General features: G+C 37.3%; 1 protein-coding gene across 1 annotated transcript; it reads right to left on the bottom strand.

The window, feature by feature from the left end:
- Positions 1 to 8,580: 8,580 nt before the first annotated feature.
- LOC129753141 (maltase 1-like) lies at positions 8,581 to 19,721 on the bottom strand. Its single transcript, XM_055748940.1, has 5 exons — positions 19,227 to 19,721; positions 18,878 to 19,162; positions 18,738 to 18,814; positions 9,585 to 9,789; positions 8,581 to 9,518 (listed from the first exon to the last, which is right to left on the bottom strand). Exons 1-5 carry the CDS (start codon positions 19,719 to 19,721, stop codon positions 8,763 to 8,765), a joined length of 1,818 nt encoding a protein of 605 aa, XP_055604915.1. The 3' UTR covers positions 8,581 to 8,762.
- Between the last annotated feature and the right edge of the window lie 4,865 nt (positions 19,722 to 24,586).

Raw genomic sequence — 24,586 nt, 5'->3', positions numbered from 1 at the left:
AATCATGAATTGCCAAATAAACGAAACACACGACATTAGCAACAAAGGCCAAGTTGTAAACCTTAACTAGCCGCATGTTAAGTAAAATAAAATCTTTAATCAATAAAATCTGCTGCACAAGAACGTAATTGGTAAATAAATTGAACTATGCGTAGACAAACAAGAACTGTTCCGACCATGACAAAGAGTAGCATCTAATTATTTATTTAGATCATCTAAATACGACTTAATGTTTTCTTTCCAGGGTACATTCTGATAGAAAGATATCAATCGAAAGTATTAATTTCTTTAAGGGTGTTTTGAAATTGTTCGTAGTCGCAGGAATTCATGAAAACTTTTAATCCTCGCAACATTGTTGAAAAAATTTTGAAGCACAAAGCCGCTTCATAATGGACCTCAAAGATTGGAATGCACTTGTGAGAAAACATTTTTGATAACTTTTCATTAACGAAACAGAATCATACTTTGTTCAAAATTATTGATTGTGTCAACTCGGGAAATGTCTCGTGCTCGGAAATTGTTGCACACACGTCAACCCGAGGGGGTCTCCAGTTGGGAAGTCCTGAACTCTTGAATTATAAAGCAATAGCCATTGAGAAATTATTGGCATGTTACACCTATAGTCAGCCTTTTTTTTCGCAGTCTCCAAGTCATCGAATTTAATTAAGCTCACAAATGAATACTCGAATGCTACCTGAGTTGCACATTTATGTTATTAACTGCATCAATTAAGAGCTGTGCTAGTTGAAGGTTAAATTCCTTCAGCCCTTGTACTTCTTTGAATGAGTCCACTGCAGAATGTTTAAAGCTGTTAGGGCACGAGAAAATCGCTATGAAAAAAAAACCACAGTGCGATATCTTCTTGCAGTTGAAACAATAATTGTTGAATATGGTCATAATATGATAGTGGGTCGAATAATGAAATCTCCAACACATTTGGTCTGAAGCTTACCACTAGATGCTGAGCGTAAACTGTCAGCAACGTTGTTGTTCTTGCTTCTGTGGCGATGATTTTGAAAGCTCCAATCATATCACAGAGGAAATCTTCACTGGCAATTTGGCTGTTACACCGATTACTGTTGCCTTAATTCCCACGTTGAGAGCTGACAAGATACGCTGCTAATTTCAGCTTTATAATCTCGTATTTTCCGGTAGCTTTTTCAAAAGATTTTTGTTGAAATGTATCCGACAGGGTTATTTGGAGCAATTAGAATGTTTTCTTCGGATCAGGAACGCTTTAATCGCCATAAGTTGATCAGGACCATGGGGTTGTTAAGATTTTTCTCTTGGGCATTGACTTCACGGAACGTCGGAGTTTTTTTTATGAACACCCTTGACTGTATCAACTTTATCGTAGTAGGGCCGTTATCGTAGAGAACGATCAATGAGTTAAGTAGTACGAAGAGCAGCATCTCAATCTGTTAAGTATTTCTTAATGAAAGAAGGACTCATTCCAACGAACCTTAATAACTTACCCGAAAGTGATTAATCTTTATCCCGTTAAGCATCTGATTTGCGAAAGAGAGTTTAATAAAAATAAATTGCAAAAACTTTCCAGTCTCTGCCAGCCTGCCAGCTTGGTTTGTTTACATTTCGTTCTTACACGACAAAACGAGTCAATGAAATTAAGATTAATATTTACCCATGAATTCAGTGTCAATGGAGGAATGATAAGCGCCAATGAGTTGCAACGAGAGGTGAGGAGGAAAACGTTTTAAGAAAAGTGAATAGTAATGTTTTTCCTTAGTAAGCATAGTTCTCATGACAAAAGTGCTGTCACTTCACACAATTTTTGGGACTTGCCTAGGATATTTGGAGCTTCTTGACAGCAACACGTCGTGACGTAGACTTTGCTTATATTCATTTTATGTTCGATCGGATGAGAAATAGTACACTCGGGATACCTTCTTAGAAGTGTTAAAATTAAATATTAAAGTTGGATGAGCATGAGCGTCAAATCAGGAGACACTTTTGGAAAGGATATATTCGTATATCCGTATAAAAAGTGCAGAAAGATTAAATTATTCAATATAATTTCATAAGTCATTTCACATTAATGTCCATAAGCATCACTAATGAAACACTAAGTATATTTAGAATTTCTGAGAACTTTGTGATACGATTAATGCAATTAGCCAAAAACTAAAGTTTTCAGGCTAGGTTAAATCGGATTTTACCTATTCAAATGCAAATCATATCAATGTATGTGTCAAATGAAGAAAACTCGTGTTAGGAATAATTTAATAATTTACAGAGGCACGGGACGCCATATAGCAAAATAAGCTGTTATTTTTTTTTTAAGTGGAAGGTGGATGTGGAGTGTTAATATGCCACCATATGAATATGAGAATGATATTTCAGCATTAACAGAATGTATCCTCTAATAGCCCATTGTCAGTAGAATCATCATTCGCTTCCTTATCCCATTGATGTCGAGACACAGAGCTACTCAATCACTCGAAAGAGAACTCATTGATGATTCATGATTGCATGCGTCAAACGGTTAACGCATCTCGCTCTCGCACATGAGAAACCACATACCGATAACGTGCATGATGTCACCTCAGGCATTTCTGTCGTATTCATACAAACTTCCAGCCAGTCGTCCGTCGGCAGTTGAGCATATAAGCAGTGACACTTAAGTTCCGGCAACGTTGGCATTTGAACATAAAAGGAAACACAAGAGTCCTCGCCAATCGGGAAACGAGAGTCCGCCATATTTGGTACGAGCGCATCCTGAGTAAGTGAACAATAATTCGGTGTATTTCTGCTATCCCGTAACCGGACCGCACACTTGTGTACAAGATAAGTTAAAAGTAAAGGACTTTGGAGAAAGTTCCTTCCAGCGTCGATTAATACTTGGGAAGCTTCTTGGATTCGTTTTCGAACACTCAGCATATATTTAGGCGTTTTTTTCTGCTGATAGCTACCACCAGTTTCGAATAAATTTAACGAGTAAGATTCATTCGAAAGAAACGATTTTTGCGTGATGTTTACAAAATAATTTACATATCTTAAATATAAAATAATAAAAAATTTAAAACCTTTTAAGTCTCTTCGCTTCTGATTCCAGCACTTTGCTGGGTCAATTTTATTTTCCGGAATAATTTACTATTTTAATTGTATCTTTAGTGTTGAATTGAACCCCCTTTTTAATTACTTTTTTTTTTAATATCATATCATTCGAAATGTTCTTCTTTTTCTACGAAAACAAAACGTGGCCTGTATTTTACATGAAACACAATTCCCAATGTATGATGTTCAAAAAGAGTTATAAATATTAATGGAATGGCGAAAGTCTTGATTTAATTGTTCTTATTACCAATTGAAATATTTTTTTTTCTTTTCAATAATCACTTTATAAAACCAATTATTTGAATATCAGTTGCTATTGTCACTCATAATAATAAACATTTTTTGTGCTGAAACTGGTTGATATTATCATCTGCTTTATTCTTTTTATTTCCATATAAATTAGACCATGACATGTGTGTAATTTTTTTTTCTCTTGTCAAATGTTTGTTATTTAATGTTAATAATTGTTATTTTAACATATCAATTGCTGTTTTATTTCCATCACAAGATCTGCTGTTTGTTTTCCATGTTTCTCATCGAAATCATTCCTTATTGTCAAAATTTGTTTATGTTCATCAGATTTATTCCTTCATTCCACAAGTTGAATTCAATCATTAAAAAATACTGTATCCATGTTGTTTCAAGTTAATTTGAAAAAGTCGCGTTTTGTTTTGTTTTGTTTTCTCAAAAAAATCCAGCATTCAAAATAATAAAATATTCTGATTGATCAGTAGTCGCTCGAATTGGTAAATCGAAAAATATCAGATCTTTTCAAAAGAAGCAAATATTTGAAAATTACTTTGTACATGTTATGAAGTTCAACAAGAGGCAAGGAGAAGAAAAAATTGAAGAATTTTCAAAATGGTATTAATCACGAAAAGCAGTTTGTGAAGTTTGTGTCGGCATATTATGGAAAATACATTCAATTCAAAATATTGTTTCACTTCAACCATAAAAGCCTTTTGCAAATTCTTTGATTAAATAGGGTTCACTGTTAGGGGAAAAAGCTAGTTTGATAGGGATGAAATGTGGTTGGTAATAATACTCTTACAATACTTAACTCAATATCTATATATATTTATTTAACGTTTATCGAATGCCTCGTAGAAGTAGGAGTTTCCTTATGAAATGTCTAGGAGCATAGAAGGTGTAGGAAAATACGATCGCACCATTGACCAAAATGGATCCTGATCTTTACCTTTTTCTAACTAACACAACCCCTTCCTTGGATACTTGAATATAGATTCGCAGACGTACAGACGGTTTCCATAGTTGGTGATACTTACTTATTTCTGGTTCTGACTATTTCAAAATTATTTTTGAAGTATGCAGGAGCGTGAAGTTGCTAGTTGAACCTAAAGAGTATCAAACTAATATTCCTTCCTTTCTCCCCATTGACTACTAGGACGTGGCCGGCGCCGTTATTAATCATTTTAAAAAAGGGAGAGCATGGGTTTTGTACATTGAGAATGAACTGCTAATCCCAAGCACCATTCTTTTGGACTTTGTGCAAAATTGATGGCCTCGATTAATCACGGAGTAGCAACCATTGGCGACGTGGAACTTGTTCTGCTTAGCCACGCCAGCGATCATGGAATTCGAAATGCGCTTGAATTGATAAAAATAACAAGAACATTAACATTTTTTAAGTACATAATTAGATAGCATGACAATCCGCCGAACAATTAAACAGCATTTCGAGTTCAATGATTTAAGGTGGATATGAGTAGTCAAACAAGCTAAGCTAAGCTAAGCTTAATTATAATTGAATTACACGCTTAAGTTCGTCCACTTTTTGTTCAACAGCGTGACGTTCCCTTTTAGTTGCCGCATTTTGCGCGATTCCTTACCACGACGAATTGACTCAGGATTTCAAAATCGATTATTGTTTTTTTTTGTATCAGCTCACCAGTATCCCCCACACCAAAAGTCACATCTCAAGAGTAAGAACAAGAAAATCTTTTTTTACAGTTGCATACACTGAAAATAGAAAATACCCAAACTTGAGAACTGCCACCCGCCAAACCTAAGTTCAAGATTGACAACTTAAGTTTGTGAAAAAATCACAGCTTGCCAATACGCCAAACTTGTCCTTCAAGCGGAGAACTGTTTTTTTGGGGGGTTTTTGTTGTAAGCGCATCTGATTCTGCTACCTCCATCGTGGCAGATTTAGGTTTGGGGGGTAAGTTCAAAGCGAGGAACTGTTTTTTTTTGGGGGATAACTTTTATTCCCGCTTCATTTGCAGAAAGTCTCGCATATACGATGATGTAGCTGCCTCTCTCAACAACTCTCCGGTGGTCGAGCGGTTAGCATCCTGAGATGGTAAGCGCAAAGCCATTTCAGGTATGGGTGTAATTCCCGTACCTGCAGTAATTTTTGTTATTTTGATTTCCATTTTATTGCGGTATCAGATTTTGGGGGATGAGTTCTCTTTCAAAAGCTTAACTTTGGGTTATACGTCCAATAGCCAAACCTGTAGGGAGGGAATTTCATTCGGGTTGGCGGGGAAAGTTCTCAAGTTTGGGTATTTTCGAGGTTCAGTGTAGTTTTCATACACAGCAAGAAAAATTCGTGTAATTTTAGATTGAAAACGATGCACGAAAACGGAACATCGTTTATAATCTAAAATTACATCATCATTACATTGAGGCGTGTAAATTTAGACCAAAAACGATGCACGGAAAGGGAACAGCTTATTGTCGTGTAAAAATACACAGCGATGTAAAATTTTAGATTTGTTTTCGGGATACTTGCATTTTTATGGAATATTATGAGCCTTTTGAAAAGAAAAATTACACTAGTTTACTACTATTAAACATTTATTTAAAAAAACATCAATAGTGAAGAAAAACAAAGTACACCCACCATCGTGAGCACCACCAGACTGGGGCATTCTGCTGATATTCTAACCAGTTAGCGTCACTGGGGGACCAAGGGGAATTCCGTTCCGGACTGTCATGGTCCAGATCCATATGTCACTGTCGGGTCAGGATAAATTTTGCTTTCAAATGCCTCGGATTGTTCTGGCAAATTCCTCTCCTGGCAATCAAATTCCGGATCCCTGCCACTTTAAAACCTGCCCTCGCTGTAATCAAGAAACAAATAATCAATTTCAATAACATCATTCGTTTGTTTGCTAATTTAAAAACCTACCACTTTTACCATAGAGATGATTGAGCTTCGTCTTGGAACGAAGACACTCGGTTTCCGAAAAATGACTTGACTGGCAAATGGCACAAACAAACAGTTTCAGTCAATTTTAAATCAAACAGATATAATTTTACACTACTTGTGATATAAATTTCATTGGCTGCCTTATTTTTACATCACGGAATGTAAAATTATACCAAAACAATTTATTTTTATTCGCTTTTTGAAAAAAGACAAAAATTACATCAAAAGGAGTGGAAAATTACATCTTTTTTTAATTACACTTGTAAAAAAATAGATCACTCGTGTTTTAGATTGCGTATACTTTTAGAAATTTTTTGCTGTGTAAGGTTGGTGGCCTGACATGCTTTTACAGAATCTAGTAGTTACCTTACAAGATTCTCAGCAAACTCTACAGATTCAATCTGTTTTCCAGTGATGTTCCAATTCTTTATTTTTGAAGATTATTATCGTATCGTTATTTATATCTAACGATTTGCCGATTTTTGTCAAAATTTTTGGATCAAAAAAAAATGGAGGCTTACTATACATAGAAGAAGTTGCATTTATGACACAAATACACTCCAAAAACATTACCAAAACGTTACGTAATTTTCCTCCGAGCAACAGCTGCGGGAAAAGATTATCGTCCCAAGGATCCTCCTGGGCCGGCATAACAATGAAGAAGGCAAACTCATCAACAGCCGGGACGACCTTTGGCTGGGAACTCACGTAACCGAGTCTATATGTTAGCCAAGTCTCATCGACGACGGTATCGCAGGAAATCTGCTGGATATCCCATTATTGTGCAAATTGTGAGCTGATTTCCGCACTCACTTTTCTTCTAGCACTTTTTTTTTGTTTAGCTGATGCAAAACGACAGCGCCTGCAAGAAGGCTTACATTTTGAGGAGCTCATAATGGGCACCACCATACCAGAACAGGTCCATTGACATCGTCATCATCATTGACGTTCGCGAAATATCCCGGAAAGCACCCTGGAGATGGAATTAATAAAAATCCTTGGCCGTGTGGCTCTTGAATCTCTCGCAAGTAGGTAGGTATGCAAAATTTGCTGGGAAATGAAGCACACGCAGCTAGCTGAGATGGGTTGCTGGAAAGTGCCCGGAAGAAGGGTGCATAAATTTGCATAATGAAGTAGGCGCGACAGTTCCGGGATACTGCAGCCCAGCAGAAAAGAAGGTAACCCAATGCTAAAGGACTCAGTTCAGTTACAGTTCAGTTCAGGGTTAGTTATTTTAACGGAGAACTTCTCCTTCTGAAATTTGCACTTGAAGGGATAAATTTCTCTTTTGCTAGAATCATGATATGGTCAATTGACCTGTCCATGCTCCTGTCTTATCAGATAATTGTTTAATTTTATTGTTTCCGTTCAATTTACCCTGGATATGAAACTCAGAAGATTTTTTCCTTCATTCGCCTCTCAGACTAACCCAGTTAGAAAAACTCATTCAGGAGTGGCTATGTATTAGGGGCATGATTCACTTTTTGAAATATTATGGATATGCGAAAACAGTAATTATGCTTTTATATCAAGACAAAAAAAAACTTAAAAAGACTGTCTGTCTAAATGAAAGCATTGTATGGAATTCCTTGGCCGAATTCCTTATTTCTACCCGAGCAACAGAACATCACGTTGCGGTGGGGCGGAAGTGTTTTTAAAAATTTATCACTGAGACAACACCAATGCAGACGAGGAGGGTTGTTCGGAATGGGTCAAATTTATACGATTCGGAAGCAGCCATTGAACGCAGCCTCCCCCATTTTTAACCAGTCGGATATCATTTGTCGAAGGCGAAGGGAGAAAAAGGAAGACCACCAGCGACAAATGAGTCGATTCGAAGAAGACAGTAATTTTCCGGATGTGCCGTAAAAATGGCTATGAATTTTAATTGCCTTATCACGAACGACACTCAGAATTGGGAGGTTCCTGAAGATTGGTCATAAGATTTCTTTTACTGCAAGGGGTGAGCGGGCGCTTTATCAAAGTGAATTGAAATTTATTTTTTCGGCTCCTTGTCCGGATTTCGGCTACATGAGTTGGTCTCCAGAATATTAAACAGCTCCCGCGCATGAATTAATTTCTTGAAACGGAGAATGCGGGAAACATTGAAGGTATGCGAATGTTTCGATGAAAAATTATAAATTTTTACTATAATGTTTTTAGTAACAACTAAAAAGATATTGTTGGTTTAAAAATTTTTGAAGAGCTTGATGTTGAAACAATAATAAAAAAACCAATATAATTCTGTACGCTATTACATAAACGCTGCGCTACTTATGATTCACTCGTGATAATCAACACATTTTCCGATCGAAAAATAGTATTCGTTTTGTCAAAAGTATCCGTATGCTATTTCTAATGAAAAGTAGAGAGGTATCGAAAGAGAACAAACAGTGAGATTTTAAATGATTCCAGTTTGATTATAGAATTTTATAAATTTTAGTATTAATTGCTAAACACCATGCATGTCATTAATTTATAAAACACTTATAAGCCTTAGCCTAGAGATGTTCTAATTGAAAATGAATTTCATTAAAGTGGCACATACTATAAACAAAAAAGACACAATATTTCTCAATGCTCCTGACTCCGCTAGCACCAAAGACTCGTACGGTCCCAGTAAAAGATTGTTTGGATTAACCGGCTGGCCTTTGAAATAACGAGACTTCGTTCCAGTCAACCGGACGAATGAACTGTTTCCAAGTTCATATAACGCATTCACATCAACTTCCACGGTGTCGGCGGCTAAATTTACAACCGTTATCAAGTAGGGTTCGTACATTTTTTCCGGATCATCTTCTGGTTTCAAATATCGAACGAAAGCAAACACATTTTCTTCTAACGCTCGTGATTTGAAATGTCCATGGGTTAGTACTTTGTTTTTACGAAGTTTCGCAGTTTCCACATAGAATTTATAGGTACTTTCGTCGGCCTCTTGTTGCTTCCTCAAGTTGAACTGACGGAAGTAAGGATTAAGCGGAAGCCAAGTTCTATTTGCTGCGGAAAACCCAGCATTGAAGGTATCATCCCACTGAAAAGGGGTACGCTGGGGATCCCGGGATTTAAATTTGTAAGCCTCTGGTCCCACGTTACATCCTTGAGGATCCCTACTGTCTTCGTAGGAAATGTCCCGGTAATCGAGCATACCGATCTCTTCTCCATAGTATGTTACTGCTACTCCGGGGAGAGTGAGGAGCATCAGTAACATCCCGTCGATCCGTTCCGGTCCATATCGGCTACCAACTCGAGGTTGATCGTGGTTACCGAGCTGCGGAAAATTAATAAGAAAATGAATGAAATATTCGGCTTATTTCAGATGAAATGCCATACTTACAACCCAGTTGGTGATTTTTCCTCGAGGTTTGTTTTCCAGGCCCCGGTCGATGACATACTTGAAGTCCCGGGCATTGGAGCGGTCGTTCAGCTCAGTGATCATGGCGAAGTTGAACGGGAAATGGGCCCGTTGTTCCGTGCGGTCATCGGATTCGTAGAAACGCATTATCATATCCATGCTGGTATACGCTTCGGTCATCATAATTCTGTGGATTGTTATAAGAGGTCACTCTTTGTTTATAACAAATTCTGAGAAAATCGAGAAATATTTTTATGAACATCGCGAAATACGCTTCAAGAACTTTCAATAGTAAAGTCTGCTTCATTTAATATTGGAACAAATTTCTTTTGCTCATTGTGGCGCTCCTAGTGGACGGATTTGGAAACTTTTTTCACCCACGTGTCGGGAAATTCATTACCTTTCACCATGTATTTATGTCATAACACCAAACGATAGCATTTTGTAAACAACCGCCATGGAAGCCGAACGGAGAGATCAAATTGTGCACAGTTTTCTTACGAGTACGAGTAAGAGAATTTCTTCGAAACAGCAATGAATAATTTTTTTAATTTTTTTTATGAAAGAGTTAAGAAAATGCTACATTTGTATGAAAAACAAATTATGAATTCGTTAATAAATGACTGAACTACACGCAATTGTTTGTGTTCCAATATTAAATGAAGCAGACTTTACATCCGTCGAACTTGGTCAGCACTTGGTCGTACAGCTTTCGAGCACGGATTCTGGCCACATTGTTCTGCTTCAGCGTCCGATTTGGCTGTTTGCTGGCTCGGAATGACCTTATTCCTTCCCGGAGACGAATTCGTCGCACTGTGCGTACGGTGAGCGGCCTGGAACTTATTGGCCAAACCGCGGTCTGAAAGATTGGGATTCCTCTTGACGGCCTTGATGACTTTCCCACGCAGTTTCCGGTCGACAGTTCCACTCCGACGCTTCGAATGCGGCTTCCGAGCCGTCGTCAATGTTTCCTTGTACTGCTTGATAACACGCCATACGGTATTTCTGGGCATTTTAAGCTGTTTAGCTAGCTTCGATGCCGACAACAATGGATTTTCAAGAAAACTGTGCACAATTTGATCTCTCCGTTCGGCTTCCATGGCGGTTGTTTACAAAATGCTATCGTTTTGTGTTATGACATAAATACATGGTGAAAGGTAATGAATTTCCCGACACGTGGGTGAAAAAAGTTTCCAAATCCGTCCACTAGGAGCGCCACAATGAGCAAAAGAATTTGTTCCAATATTAAATGAAGCAGACTTTATTTGGACATGTTAGTCTGATATTTAGGTACATAGTGCGCTAACCGCAGCAGTTATTGGTACCGAAGATGTTGCCAGATTATGTAAATAACCGTTTTCTGGGCGGAATTTAGCTCTTAGTTCAAAAATCTACTAGAGCGCCGTAAAAAGATTAAAACCTTGATTTGGCTCTGTTCATTTTAATCGATTTTCTACATTGACGAGCTGCGGCAACACACACAAGCTTGGAACAGCTTTTATAGTAATGGAAAAGATGCAAAAGCGCGTGATCGGGTGGTGGCCGATCAACTCACGAATGTGCCGGTTGAGAATCAAGGGCCGGCTCTTCAACATCAGCATCATCAACGTGCACAGCCCTCACCTCGGAAGTACCGGTGAGGACAAAGACGAATTTTACGCGCAGCTGGAGCGTGAATTCGACCGTTGCCCGAAACATGATATCAAGATCGTCATCGGGGATTTTAATGCTCAGGTCGGCCAGGAGGAGGAATTCAAACCGACAATTGGAAGGTTCAGTGCGCACCAGCTGACTAACGAAAACGGCCTCAGACTTATAGATTTCGCCGCTTCCAAACGAACGGCCGTACGTAGTACCTTTTTCCAGCACCGCCTCCCACACAAGTACACCTGGAGATCACCGTATCAAACGCAATCACAATCACAACCTGAGGTCGCGGCAGACTACGCGCAATCGGTCGAAGCAGCGTTGCCGGCAGAGGGCGAGCTTGACGAAGCCTCTCTCGAGAACTGTTGGGATACCATGGAGACAGCCATCAAAAGTGCTGCGGAGGAGTGTAGGAGAGTGATGGACGAAGAGGAGGAGGAGGAGGAGCTCGAGGAGCTGGAGCAGCTGCATCGTTCCCAAGAAACACGAAAGTTCTATCAGAAATTCAACGCATCCCGCAAAGGCTCCGTGCCGCAAGCCGAAATGTGCCGGGATAAGGACGGGGCATCCTGACGGACAATCGTGAGGTGATCACAAGGTGGAAGCAGCACTTTGATGAACACCTGAACGGCGCACATGCAGGAGATCAAGACGGTGGGGGAAGGTACATCGCCGGCGTAGCCAACGACGTAGAGGGGCCACTCCCAACGATGAGTGAAGTTAAGGAAGCCATTCGCCAGCTGAATAAAAACAAGTCGGCTGGGAAGGATGGCATCGCAGCTGAACTCATCAAAATGGGCCTGGACAAGTTGGCCGATTGCCTTCACCGGTTGATAGTCCGAACTACCGAGCAATCACTGTCCTCAATGCCGCCTTCAAAGTGTTGTCCCGAATCCTACTCCGCCGCCTAACGCCACAAGCAAACAGATTCGTGGGAAGTCATCAGGCCGGCTTCATGGAGGGACGGTCAACGACGGACCAGATATTCACATTACGGCAAATCCTTCAAAAATGCCGTGAACACCAAGTCCCTACGCACCATCTATTCATCGACTTCAAAGCCGCATACGACACGATCGACCGTAACGAGCTATGGAAAATCATGGACGAGAACGGCTTTTCCGGGAAGCTGATCAGACTGATCAAGGCGACGATGGATGGAACGCAGTGCTGTGTGCGGATTTCGGGTGAATTGTCGAGTTCATTCGAATCGCGCAGGGGGCTTCGACAAGGTGATGGTCTATCCTGCATGATGTTCAACGTGGCGCTAGAAGGTGTTATTCGACGAGCGGTGGGCGAAAAGCGCGGCACGATTTTCAACGGATCCAGTCAACTTATCTGCTTTGCCGATGACATTGATATAGTTGGCAGATCATCTGCGGCGGTGGAGAAGATCTACCGCAAACTGAAACGCGAAGCAGGAAGGATTGGGATGATGATCAATACGTCCAAGACGAAGTACATGCTGGCATGCGGATCCGAGACCGACCGAACCCGTTTGTCCAGCAATAACAAGGTCACAGTCGACGGCGACGAGCTGGAGATAGTCGAAGACTTTGTCTATCTCGGCTCGTTGGCGACGGCAGCCGTGAGATCCGGAGGCGAATTATCAGCGGAAGTCGTGCCTACTATGGACTCCACAAGCAACTGCGGTCGAGAAGACTTAGGTCGAATTCACAGTGAGCGCGAAGCAAAGTGCGAAGCGAATTTCCAATTCGCGCGGCAAACCGCTTCTCATTGAAACACGTTGAAAAAAACATCGACCGGCCACAGTGCAAGCGAATTTTCATGCGAAGACCCGGCTAGATCGCGCGAGTTCATCCTGTTCATCCGGACAGACACTGAAAATATTCTCTCGGATATTTTTTATCGTTAAATGATTTATCTAAAACATCTTTTTCAACAGTTTATTTAGCCGTTTCTGTGTTGGTTATGAAAAATGCACGGTTTCTTAGCGCGGATTTTCGAAAAAAACGCGGTTTCAGTCTTTTTCAATTAAAACAAATTCTAACTGGCAATAAACGACCGGTGGCATGAAAGCCCCACAATATGTGTATAGGGTGAAGGGGCTGAACGGATAGAAGTTGGAGTTTGCTATACGACGCCATCTTGAAATCCAATATGGCCGCTTCCACTCAACTTTAAAATGCTGGAAGTGACTGAAAAACACATGAAACTCCCACAATATGGGTATTGGATGAAAGTACTCAATAAGTAAGAAGTCGAATTTGGCTGTCCGACGCCATTTTGAAATAAAAGATGGCGGTTTCCGCTCTATTCAAAATGCTGTAAATAAGTGAAAATCGCATGATCCATCCAAAATATAGAAATGAGTAAAAGGGATCAAAAAGTAGATAAAAAATGACTGACAAAAATTTAACAAAAAATTTGAGAAAACTGCAAAAAAGCACTGAAACAAATAAACAAAAATATGACCAGTGTTATAAAAAGAAAGTCACATTGGCAAAAATATAACAAAACTGTGGAAAAATATTAAAAATATTACTAAAATTTAAAATATGACAAACAAAAAAGAGATAAATGACAAAATTTTGAATAAAACACGACAAATGTAGTAAAAAAAATTATGCCAAAAATATGACAGATATAACACAATTAGACAAAAATATAAGAAAAAAATCACAAAAACTGCAAAACTATGACAAGACAAATGAGAAAAAATATATGACAAAATTACAATCAAAATTTGACCATAAAATGACCTGACAGAACTTATATAAGGACAAATATTTGACAACAAATTTACAAAAATGACAAAATAATAACAAAAAATTTACAATAAAATCAGAAACATCTGACAAACATAAATAAAACTATAAAAAAATTATTACAAAGGTGGTAAAAATATGGAAAAATTTGAAAAAATAATGGCAAAAATTTGACAAAATTATGAAGAATGAAATAAAAATATAACAAAATACTTTCAAATATACATGTATGTAAGAAAAACGACAAAATGATGATAAATACGACATTAAAATTACAAAATTGCAACAAAAAACATGACAAATCCGAACATAAAATGATGAATATGTTACAAATAAATGGCATATGACAAAAAAAAAAATGACAAAATATGACAAAATCTAGACAAATCTATGGGCTTGTGATATGTGTAACTTAATTGGCAAGTTAGTTCCCTCCTAAGCCAATGTCCGTGAGTTTAAATACAAGAGTAATCATCGAATACAGTTGTACCGGATAAGACATTCAGTATGAAGAGAAGATGGTAAAACAACTATATATAATCGAACGGAAAAAAGACAAAACTATCAAAAGAAACTTACAATCAAATGAACAAAAAAACTGACAGAACTATGACAAAAATACGACAAATGAAAACAGGACAAAATAATGACAAAAATTAAAATAAAATGACAAAAATCTTACAGTACTATAACAACCATTGTCAATTGTTTGTCATAATTTTGTTTTTTTTTATCATAGTTTTGTTATACATATTTCTATCATATTTTTTAATAGCTTTGTTACATATATTTTATCACATTTGTAAGATTTTTGTCATAGTATTGAAAGATTTATGTTATTTTATTACAAATTTTTGTCATATTTGTAATTTTTTATTAGTTATTATATTTGTTAGAGATGTACCGAATAGTGGTATTCGTCGAACGGCCGAATACCGAATATTGACCTTTTCAACTATTCGGCCAAACAAATATTCGGCCGAATATTCGGCCGAATATTCGGTCGAATATTCTATTAAGTTTTCAATGAAAAAATCTTAAGCGATTATTTCAATGGTTTCCATTTCTTCCATATTAATGCCCCTCATGTTTTAAGTCGATTATTCTCAACCAGATGATGTTATCGGATGATGTATTACAAGATATTTTTCAAGAAGGGGTCTTTTTTGTTGTCGTACGTTTATTTAAAGAGGGTTTTAAGCCGTAAACTTTTACCCTCAGCAGGTGTCTTTCTGATTTTTAAAATGTTATTAATAACTGAAAAAACATCAGATGACTAGTCTAGAGCGTTTATCACCAAAGAGATTGCGTTCCTATGAAATCTGGTGCAAAACATGTCGAAACAGGTGCCAAGCTATTTGAAATTGCTTCTCTGATATTGAATTTGATGAAGGTCGAATTTTAGCTAGGTATTTTTAAAAGCATAGCATAGCATCAGCATATCACTTCTTCAATACAGTTAATTGATGCGGGACAAAGAATTTAGCATGTGGTCAAGCTTCTATTTCAAATGCTCTTCGCTCTTTTCACCACCTTAGAGTTTTCTTCTGTTCTTCTATCCGTCTTTCATTTCAACTCTTTAACCCTCACCGACAAAGCCGCAAATTCATTTCATAAAACAAATTCACGGTGATTTCTCCTCTTAAAAGCATATCATACTTTCAACCACATGTATCCAAACAATCAGGCATTCAGGACGATTGTTGAAAAAAAAATTAAAAAGTTCAAAATTTATGCATGTTTTTAAATTTATGAAAAATCGTCATTGAAGACAAGATCTAAATAATATTAAAGACCAATTTGAGTTTTTGATTTGATTTAGCAAATAATCTGAATAAACCCGAGCAAATCTCGGGAAGTTGTAAACAATATCTGGACATCTCGGCCAGATTTGACTTATCTAGATTCTTTACTGGATTTATGGGAAAACCTGAATATTAGACTGAGTCGATTTGGGGTCATTTTCGAATTTCTCAAACCCTGGGGTCTCAAAAGTTTCGTTTTGGTCCAAAACTCATCCATGATTTTTTGCAGAATTTTTAAGTAATGTTTATATGAGTAAATTTGGACTTTTAGGTTTGTATGGGAAAATTGAATATTTTGTACTGAAAAATCAACATCCTTTTTTTTTCTTCTGTGGAACCGAGCCTGCTTATGGTTTTTGTGCCAATTTATAAATTTCTTACAGGAAATTTTCCGCTGAACAACTTTGTCGAAGACCGTAAATTCGTATCTTATTCGACAAAAAAGTTATTAGCTGTTCAACAGAGGTATGTCTTTTGGCATTGATAAACAATAAATTCAATAGACACCACTGCTTGTGCCCCGCGAAGTATTGCATGAAAAGTGGTCATGCAATACCTCGCAAGGCACACAACAGTGGTGTCTATTGAATTTATTGTTTATCAATGCCAAAAGACATACCTCTGTTGAACAGCTAATAACTTTTTTGTCTAATAAGATACGAATTTACGGTCTTCGACAAAGTTGTTCAGCGGAAAATTTCCTTTAGGAATTTTATAAATTAGCACAAAAACCACCAGCTGGCTCGGTTGCACAGAAGAAACAAAAATGATGTTGATTTTTCAGTACAAAATATTCAATTTTCCCATACAATCCTAAAAGTCCAAATTTACTCATGTAAACGTTACTTAAAAATTCTGCAAAAAATCATGGATGAGTTTTGGACCAAAACGAAGCTTTTGAGACCCCAGGGTTTGAGAAATTCGAAAATGACCCCAAATCGACTCAGTCTACTGAATATATCCAGAAAATCTGGAATAAACTATAATCAAAGTATGAAGCGATACTTGTCAGCCTTCTCCTGAACGATCTACAGTGAAAGATACGCGGATACATCATAGATGTTTCGCTGAAACCATAAGTTTTTAATGATTGTGTAGCTTTTACATAATTACTTTTGGATATTTGATAAATTATCCAAAATTATTTGAAAAATTTACAAGTCTGTAGTAGATATTCGGCCTATTCGGCCTATTCGGCCGAATACTTAGCTCAACTATTCGGTGAGCCGAATATTCGGCCTAACGGTTTTTCGGCGGTATTCGGCGCCGAATATTCGGCCGACCGAATATTCGGTACATCTCTAATATTTGTCATATTTTTAATTTAATTTTTCATATTATCCATAATGTTGTCAAATATTTGTCAAAGCTTTTGTTTCGGGTTTTGGCATTATTATTAATATTTTGTTATTATTTAGTAAATTTTTATTTATTTTTGTCAGATTTTTTTTTAAATTTAGTCATGGCTTCGCCATTTTAACAGTCAAGTTTTTCATAGATTTGGTATATTTTTCTCAAATTTATGTAATATTTTTATCACCTTTACCATATTTTTTATCAAAGTTTTGTCAGAGTTTCGTAATTTTTGTTGTTATAATATTTTTATATTTTTTTTTCTAATTTTGTAATATTTTTGTCATAGTTTTGGTAGATGTTTTTTCTTTCGATTTTCAGTCATTTGAAATATTTTAAAGTTGAGTGGAAGCCGCCGTATTGGATTTTAAGATGGCGATTCATAGCGTCAGACTGCAAAATTCGACTTTTACTAATTGATTCCTTTCACCTAATACCCACATTATGGGGGTTTTATGCGATTTTCAGTCATTAAAAGCATTTTGATTTTAGGCTTAAGCCGCCATCTTGGATTTGGGTGTCAAAAATCAGGTCCTTATTCCGGTCCTAAGATTCCTTTTCACAAATCCTGTGGTCCTAGTACGTGCAAGGTTTTTTTCCGCGGTTTTCCGGAATTAACGTGGTTTTTCGCGGAATTAACGCGGATTAGTTTTTTTACGCGGTACGTATCCCTCGCTCACAGTTTTGATTCTGCAAATTAAATTTGCAAAGATTTTTTCACGAGTGATTAATGTTTGCAAAACACCGAAGGTTTTTTTCAGTGTTGAACCGCTTCGCAATTCGCGTACACTGTGGCCGGCCTTCAAAAACGAACTTGCGAAATTCATCCGGTGAATGAATATTTCGCTCCGCAGTTCGCTTCGCGCTCACTGTGTTCGTACCCTTAGCCCTCGCACGAAGTGTAACCTGTATATGACGCTCATTAGACCGGTTGTTCTCTACGGGCACGAGACATGGATATTGCTCGAGGAGGATCTGCGTACACTCGGAGTATTCGAGCGACGAGTGTTAAGAACCATCTTTGGAGGCGTACACGAGAACGGAGTGTGGAGGCGAAGGATGAACCACGAGCTCGCGCGACTCTACGGCGAACCCAGTATCCAGAAGGTGGTGAAGGCTGGCTTGATACACTGGGCGTTGCGAGAATGGCGGACGACTGCCCTGCAAAACAGGTGTTCGCTACGAATCCGGTTGGAACAAGACGAGCGGGGCGCAACGAGCGAGGTGGTTAGACCAAGTGGAGCGTGATCTGGCGAACGTGGGGTGTCCGAGAAATTGGAGAACGGTTGCCATAGACCGAGTGAGTTTTAGGAAGTTCGTCAAGTTCTGTCGTGAGACGGAATGCCAATGATGCTTTGATATTGATTACTCACGATTGGCATAGAGGCTAAATTTTGGGTGTACTTTCGTAGCGGTATACTATTTTGGTTCAAATCTTGTTTAAAACGAGAATTTCATTTTGGTTCAATTGTTTTAATAATTTTGTTGTTCCTGTGATAAACCTTTATGAATGTTTGCTTAGAGTACGTTCATAGTGACATAGTGGCATAGTGGCAAGTTCCTCAGTCCAGATTAATATTTATGTCCTACTTATTACTCACATTGTTTCACGATTGTTCTGCTCTTTATATTCATCTATGACCTTTCTCCAATGCCCGATCACATTGTAAGTTTCTAACTGTCCAATGAAAAAAAAAAAATGAATAGTAAATCAATCGATTGTTAATACAATGCAAGTTACCAGGTTATTTGTATACATGTGATTGGTGTATCCATAGCTCAACGGATCGGATGGATCCGCTATCGGTTCGTCTCTGAACTGATCATCCTCGAACATATGATTGACGGCATCAACCCTGAATCCGGCAGCTCCTTTACCCATCCAGAAGCGAAGGATCTCATCGAACTCTGCAATTACAGCCGGATTGCGAAAGTTCAAATCCGGTTGACCGACTTCAAACTGATGCAGATAGTACTCTTTACGAACGCTGCTCCACTCCCAGGCCGATCCGTAGAACACTGATCTCTGTTAGAAGAATGTCGGGTTCTTAGATCATAATCAATTGTTACGAAGTTTTTAAGTAACATACCCAATTATTTGGAACATCTGGTTTAATCTGACCCAAAACAGGCTTACCCGGATGCCAAACGTAATAATCTTTGTACGGTTCAATGCCCAACTCCGACTGTTTAAACCACCAATGTTCGATGCTGGAATGATTTGGCACGAAGTCCAAAACTATCCGAATTCCCAAACGTTGAGCCTCTTCGAAAAGCTTTTCCAAATCTTCGTTGGTACCGAACAGTTCGTCTACTTCCATGAAATTACTGACATCATAACCGAAATCCCGCTGCGGAGATTTAAAAACCGGACTGAGCCAGGCCGCATCGAATCCGGTATCAACTAAGTATTGGAGTTTTTCCGTTACACCTTGGATATCACCAACTCCATCCGCGTTGGTGTCGAAGAATGATCGTGGATAGACCTGATAGAATAAAGCCGTTTCCCACCAGTCTTTCTCCGGCAGTTCCGAAATCACCGAAACAGTAACGGCAAAAAGAGTCAGTATTGACAAGAGCTTCATCTTGTACTGCCTTAAAGTTCCACAAGCAAATTCTGGCCACTGGACAAACATCTCTGATAAAGACAGACAATTGTCCAAACGATTAAGCTGTCGGTAATGCTGTTATCAAATCTGATTGAAAATCATTCTACAGCCTCAACAGACAAACACCATAAAGATAGTGCCTTAGAAGTGATACCTACTATCGTATAAATTGTTCACGCTAAAAATACTGTGATATCTAGTTGTAAACTTGTACAGAAGGGCGCTGCCTATTTTGTAAAACTAGAGATTTCAAAACTTATGAGCACAGCTTAAAACTTTGGTTTTCAAAAACACATGCCTAGAAAAATGGTGATATCCTTAAAAGGTTTGTAGGTATCAGTTTTCGATTCGATACCTCTTAACATACAGATCGTCGGAATTGTCTTGCTGGTAACAAATACAAAAAAGTTCCTGGAAAATAATCTTTGATGCTTCCTCTGAACAGTGGCAAATACTAATGGCAGAGCTAATTGAGTATCAAACCTGCCCCTCGTCTCCGTACCCAGCCAATGCTGAGAAAACTTTTTCGGAATATCTTAAGATTCTAATTTGACTTCCGAATCGGCCTCGAAACCAGCTCCGATGAACCGAAACCGGTCAACAACCCTGGCAACATAAATAAGTTGGCATAAAAATACTAGAAAAAGAACCTATCGCTTTCCTCGCTGTAAGCCATTTGCCCAATCAAACATTCATGAGTCGAATTAAAAGCGCCAACTCGGGCCAAGATAACATAATTTTAATTTTTTTTGCTTCCTCTTTATTTTGGCATCCTTTCGAAAAACTCGATAAGGAAAAACAAAAAGTTCTCTGATCAATTATTAACGCCCAATTTACACTTTGCTTTCGTTTGTGTGCCACACTGATTGTCATGCGGAGGGCTTCCGAAAAACCGGGCACTAATTAGGCAGTCGGTATTTTCAACTGACACTTTGCTGTGCCTTTTGCTGTCTCGGGCCTGCGGATTATATTGTGTTCATTATTGACAGATAGCAAAAAAAAATGGAAGAAAATAACCAAGAGAAGGGAAAAGGTCACACTTTGTTATTCATTCCATCACCATCGGTTTTTTGCTCCTCCGTTGGAGCTCCGATATTAAATAAATAAAATTTTGTCAATCTCTGTTTGTGGGAAGAAATCCTTGTTTATTGATACAGGAGAGATAGCAACTTCGGTTTGAAAAGAGAACAAAAAATTTAAAACACAAACCAACACAATCACATATTCCCTACTCCGGAAAATAAACACCAATGTTCGTTCGCTCGGAAAAATTTCCCTGAAATATTGTAATGGCGCAGGAATGTGGTTTCTCGATTCCAGAAGCACACTGCTGCAGCATCACATCCGGTTGCAGGCAGGCAGCACACGACAACGACGACCGTCACGTTAGAATAACGGGGAAGTAGTAATAATGTTATTACAGGGAGAGATAAAAATACGGCCAATACGTCCTACTCGACTATTCGACTACGATCGGGGCGAGGCGAGGCGGGCAGCCACCGCATGAGGCTACCCGGTAATAAAAATAGCACAGATTCTAGGCTTCTAGGGCGCCGATTCGCGAAAAAGATGATTGGGGCAACATTTTTTTTTGTATGTTGGTAATCCACCATGGGTGAACGGATTCGTTGCAGTTTTATCAAAGTATGTTCCTTCCTGCTTTCCTTAGATTAATGTTTCGGCAAATCTTAAATGAAGGTGAAACAAACCCGATATCATGCCTTCATATGAACTGTTATGAAATGTTGTTTTTGTGTGACTTAGTACAAGGTCCCAAACAAAATTCGGGCTTTATAGGACCACAGGAAGTTTGTATGGGATTTTGAGACATTTTGTTCGAGAGGAACATAAAAACCAGCTTTTCATCAATAACTTTGGTCTCTTTGAACCGATTTCTTAAGTTAGCTTAAGCTTTAAAAATGGGATAACATTTTTGGTGCAGTTTTCATCATTGTCTATGAAGCGTCTAAATGTTCGACCGCCCCGAGCGGAACACTAAACTTGAAATGCATGCCATTTAGTCGAATAATGACCGATTTCAACCATTTTTGTTGCGATAGACTGCAAAACCATTATATTTTTTCAAATATTTGGTTGCAAATCAAATTCACATGATGATTTGGAGGGAAGTTCAGGCGAAATTGTGGAGGAAATTTTGATTAGAGGAGAATGGGGATAATTGATCCCCTTATCTTATGTTCAGAAAATTTAGCAACTTGCTGTCTTTTGTATTTTCTGACAGCGGGTAATTTAAAGTTTATATGCTCCAAACTTAGAACGATACATGAACTAGAAGCATTTTCGTGAGACTAAAAAAAATGTAATATTTTTTTAAGTTACAGGAGGACTTGAGGACTAAAGGAGACTTGATCCATAATTCAGGGTGTCCTAAACCTATGCAAAAATCTATTGAAATCCGAAGGCAAAAGGCCCGATGACTATTTTTGCCATATTACTAGTTCTCATTTCACAGTTTGTAAGTATCAGACAAAGAGAATCCTAAAATTGTGTGTACTCCCCTAATGTAATTGCATACTACAAGGCGCAGTTTTCTAGTTTTTTGATAAATACAGTATTTTTAGTCCTTTTTAACAGATAATTATTGGATAAACATTAGATTTTGGCCAGATATTGATTATTTCATGATAACCAATGATCACGAAGAATATTTTGTTTTTTTTTTTAACTCTAGGGATCAATCATACCCATAACACACATTTTTGAAAACTTCTTCCTAAAAAATTGAGAATTTACTATTGCTTTGAAAATATGTCTTTATGAAGTTCATATCATACTGTTACTATTGACATTTTGGAATTAATTTTTTTTTCATTATTCATTAATTGAAATGAAATCTAATTTTTCTCGTTTAAAAATCACAATTGCGTAGTTTTACGATTATAAACGATTTTTGTTCAACGAAAAACTTTCGCTAAAAAAATTTGTTTTGGCATTTTTTAATTGCATAACCACAGGGGCTAAGAAAATTTATTTTCAGTACTTTTTAGTTATAGTTTCTACACACGTCAATCTGGCTCATAGTTATATTGTGTTATAGTTTTTGTTAAAATTGTTCTACAAAGAACTGTCAACCGGAATCTTAACTGAGTATTTTTGTCTTTATACATATTGAACATCAGAAAGAAAGATACTGTTTTTTTAATAAACAAAAACTCGATTTACACGATTTACATTTAGTCTGACCACGTTTTGTTAAGAACACCCTTCACCATAGAAAATATAAAAAAAAAAAACAAGTTAGGTAGGCAGCCGAAATTAACATAAACCTCGTCTAAAGGCGGAGTTGGAAAAAACGACAGCAATTCGAAAAATATGTTAATTCACATTCAATATGCGTTGCAAAATCTCAGTTCTTTATAGTACAATTTTATCAAAAATAATATAAAATTTTAGCTATGAGACAGGTTGAAGTGTGTCAAAACTACAACCCAAAAAGTATTGAAAGTCAAGTTCCTCTTCCCTGTGGTTATGCAGTTTAAATAAAGCCATAAAAAAATTCCGCGAAACTTTTCCGTTGAACAAAAGTCGTTTATATTCATAAAACTACGCTTCTGTGATTTTTAAGCGAGGAAAATAAGGTTTCAGTTGGTTTATTTTCCCTGAACGATATGACAAAGGAGATCAGTAGGTAATCCAAATCTCCTCCACAGTTTCGCCTGGACGACTCTCCAAACCATCATGTGATTTGCAAAGAAATATTTGAGAAAATCTAAAGATTTTTCAACCTATCGCAACAAAATGGTTGAAATCCGTCATCATTTGACGAAATGGCATTGATAGTTTAGTTAAGTGAAAAAAACCTTTTATAGTCATTAAGTTTATTTGAATGGTGAAATAGCTTGTTCGATTTGCTAGATTTGCTGAAATTGAATTGCTGGATTTGATAAATACAACGTCTTTTAAAAATGGTGTGAAGGGGTGGGATGCAAGGTTGCTGAAAAAAAATTCTGTGTTTTGGCGAAAGAAATCCTGACTTTCTGTGATTTTACCCAAAAATTCTGTAATGGTTTTCTGTGACGCTGTTTTCTTGAGTTTCATTGAAAATTTATGAAAAAATGGGCAATTTTACATTTTACATGAGAGAAATCAAGTACGATTATTTATCGTAACATATTTTAACAATCTCAACTAAGAAATCCGAAATTCATGTTGACATAAAAATAATAAAATTTTGGGAACATATGCAAAATTTTATGAAATCTGTGAATATTCTCAAGGCTCAATGTTCTGTGACATAGGTTCTGTGATTAAAATTTGCTCAAAATTGGCGAGAAGGACGCTAACTATGTAGCGTGTGGGCGAATCTGAGGGACAAAAATATGACAAAAAATTGGCAACAAAATGACAAAACATGACAAAATCACGACAAATGTAGTAAAAGTAAGGCGAAATAATGGCAAATAATTACAAAAATATGACAAATCTGACAAAAATTTTACAATACATGATAGAATGTACGTCGAAATAATGATAAATGTGATAAAAAATGACAAAACTTTGACCAAAATATGACAAAAATGACAAAATTATGGTAAAAATATGACAAATATAACAAAAATATGACAGTAAAATGACAAAACTATGACAAAAAATTGTTATAAAAATGTGACAAATTATGAAAATTACCAGAAAAAAATTTAAATTTGTGACAAAAATCTGACAAGTAGGCCAAAATCATGATTTTAATATAACAAAACTTTGAAATTAAAAAAACAAAATCCTACCTTTTTTCACCATATTTGTCATAATGCCATGTTTTATCATTTTATAGACAGGTTTTTGAAATAATTATGTCATTTGTTGTTAAATTAATGCTTTTT

This window comes from Uranotaenia lowii, chromosome 3 (assembly GCF_029784155.1).
Source record: "Uranotaenia lowii strain MFRU-FL chromosome 3, ASM2978415v1, whole genome shotgun sequence".
In the NCBI taxonomy this organism is placed as follows: domain Eukaryota; kingdom Metazoa; phylum Arthropoda; class Insecta; order Diptera; family Culicidae; genus Uranotaenia; species Uranotaenia lowii.
The sequence above is the reverse complement of the archived record's forward strand: the minus strand, read 5'-3'. Positions and strand labels throughout refer to the sequence as shown.

Excerpts from the sequence above, each read along its gene's own strand:
- LOC129753141 (XM_055748940.1), bottom strand. The coding sequence starts at position 19,721 with ATGAAGCTCTTGTCAATACTGACTCTTTTTGCCGTTACTGTTTCGGTG. Across the intron at positions 19,163-19,226 it reads CAGATGTTCCAAATAATTGG|AGATCAGTGTTCTACGGATC; the intron begins GTATGTTACTTA and ends TTCTTCTAACAG. Across the intron at positions 9,519-9,584 it reads GAAAAATCACCAACTGGGTT|CTCGGTAACCACGATCAACC; the intron begins GTAAGTATGGCA and ends AATTTTCCGCAG.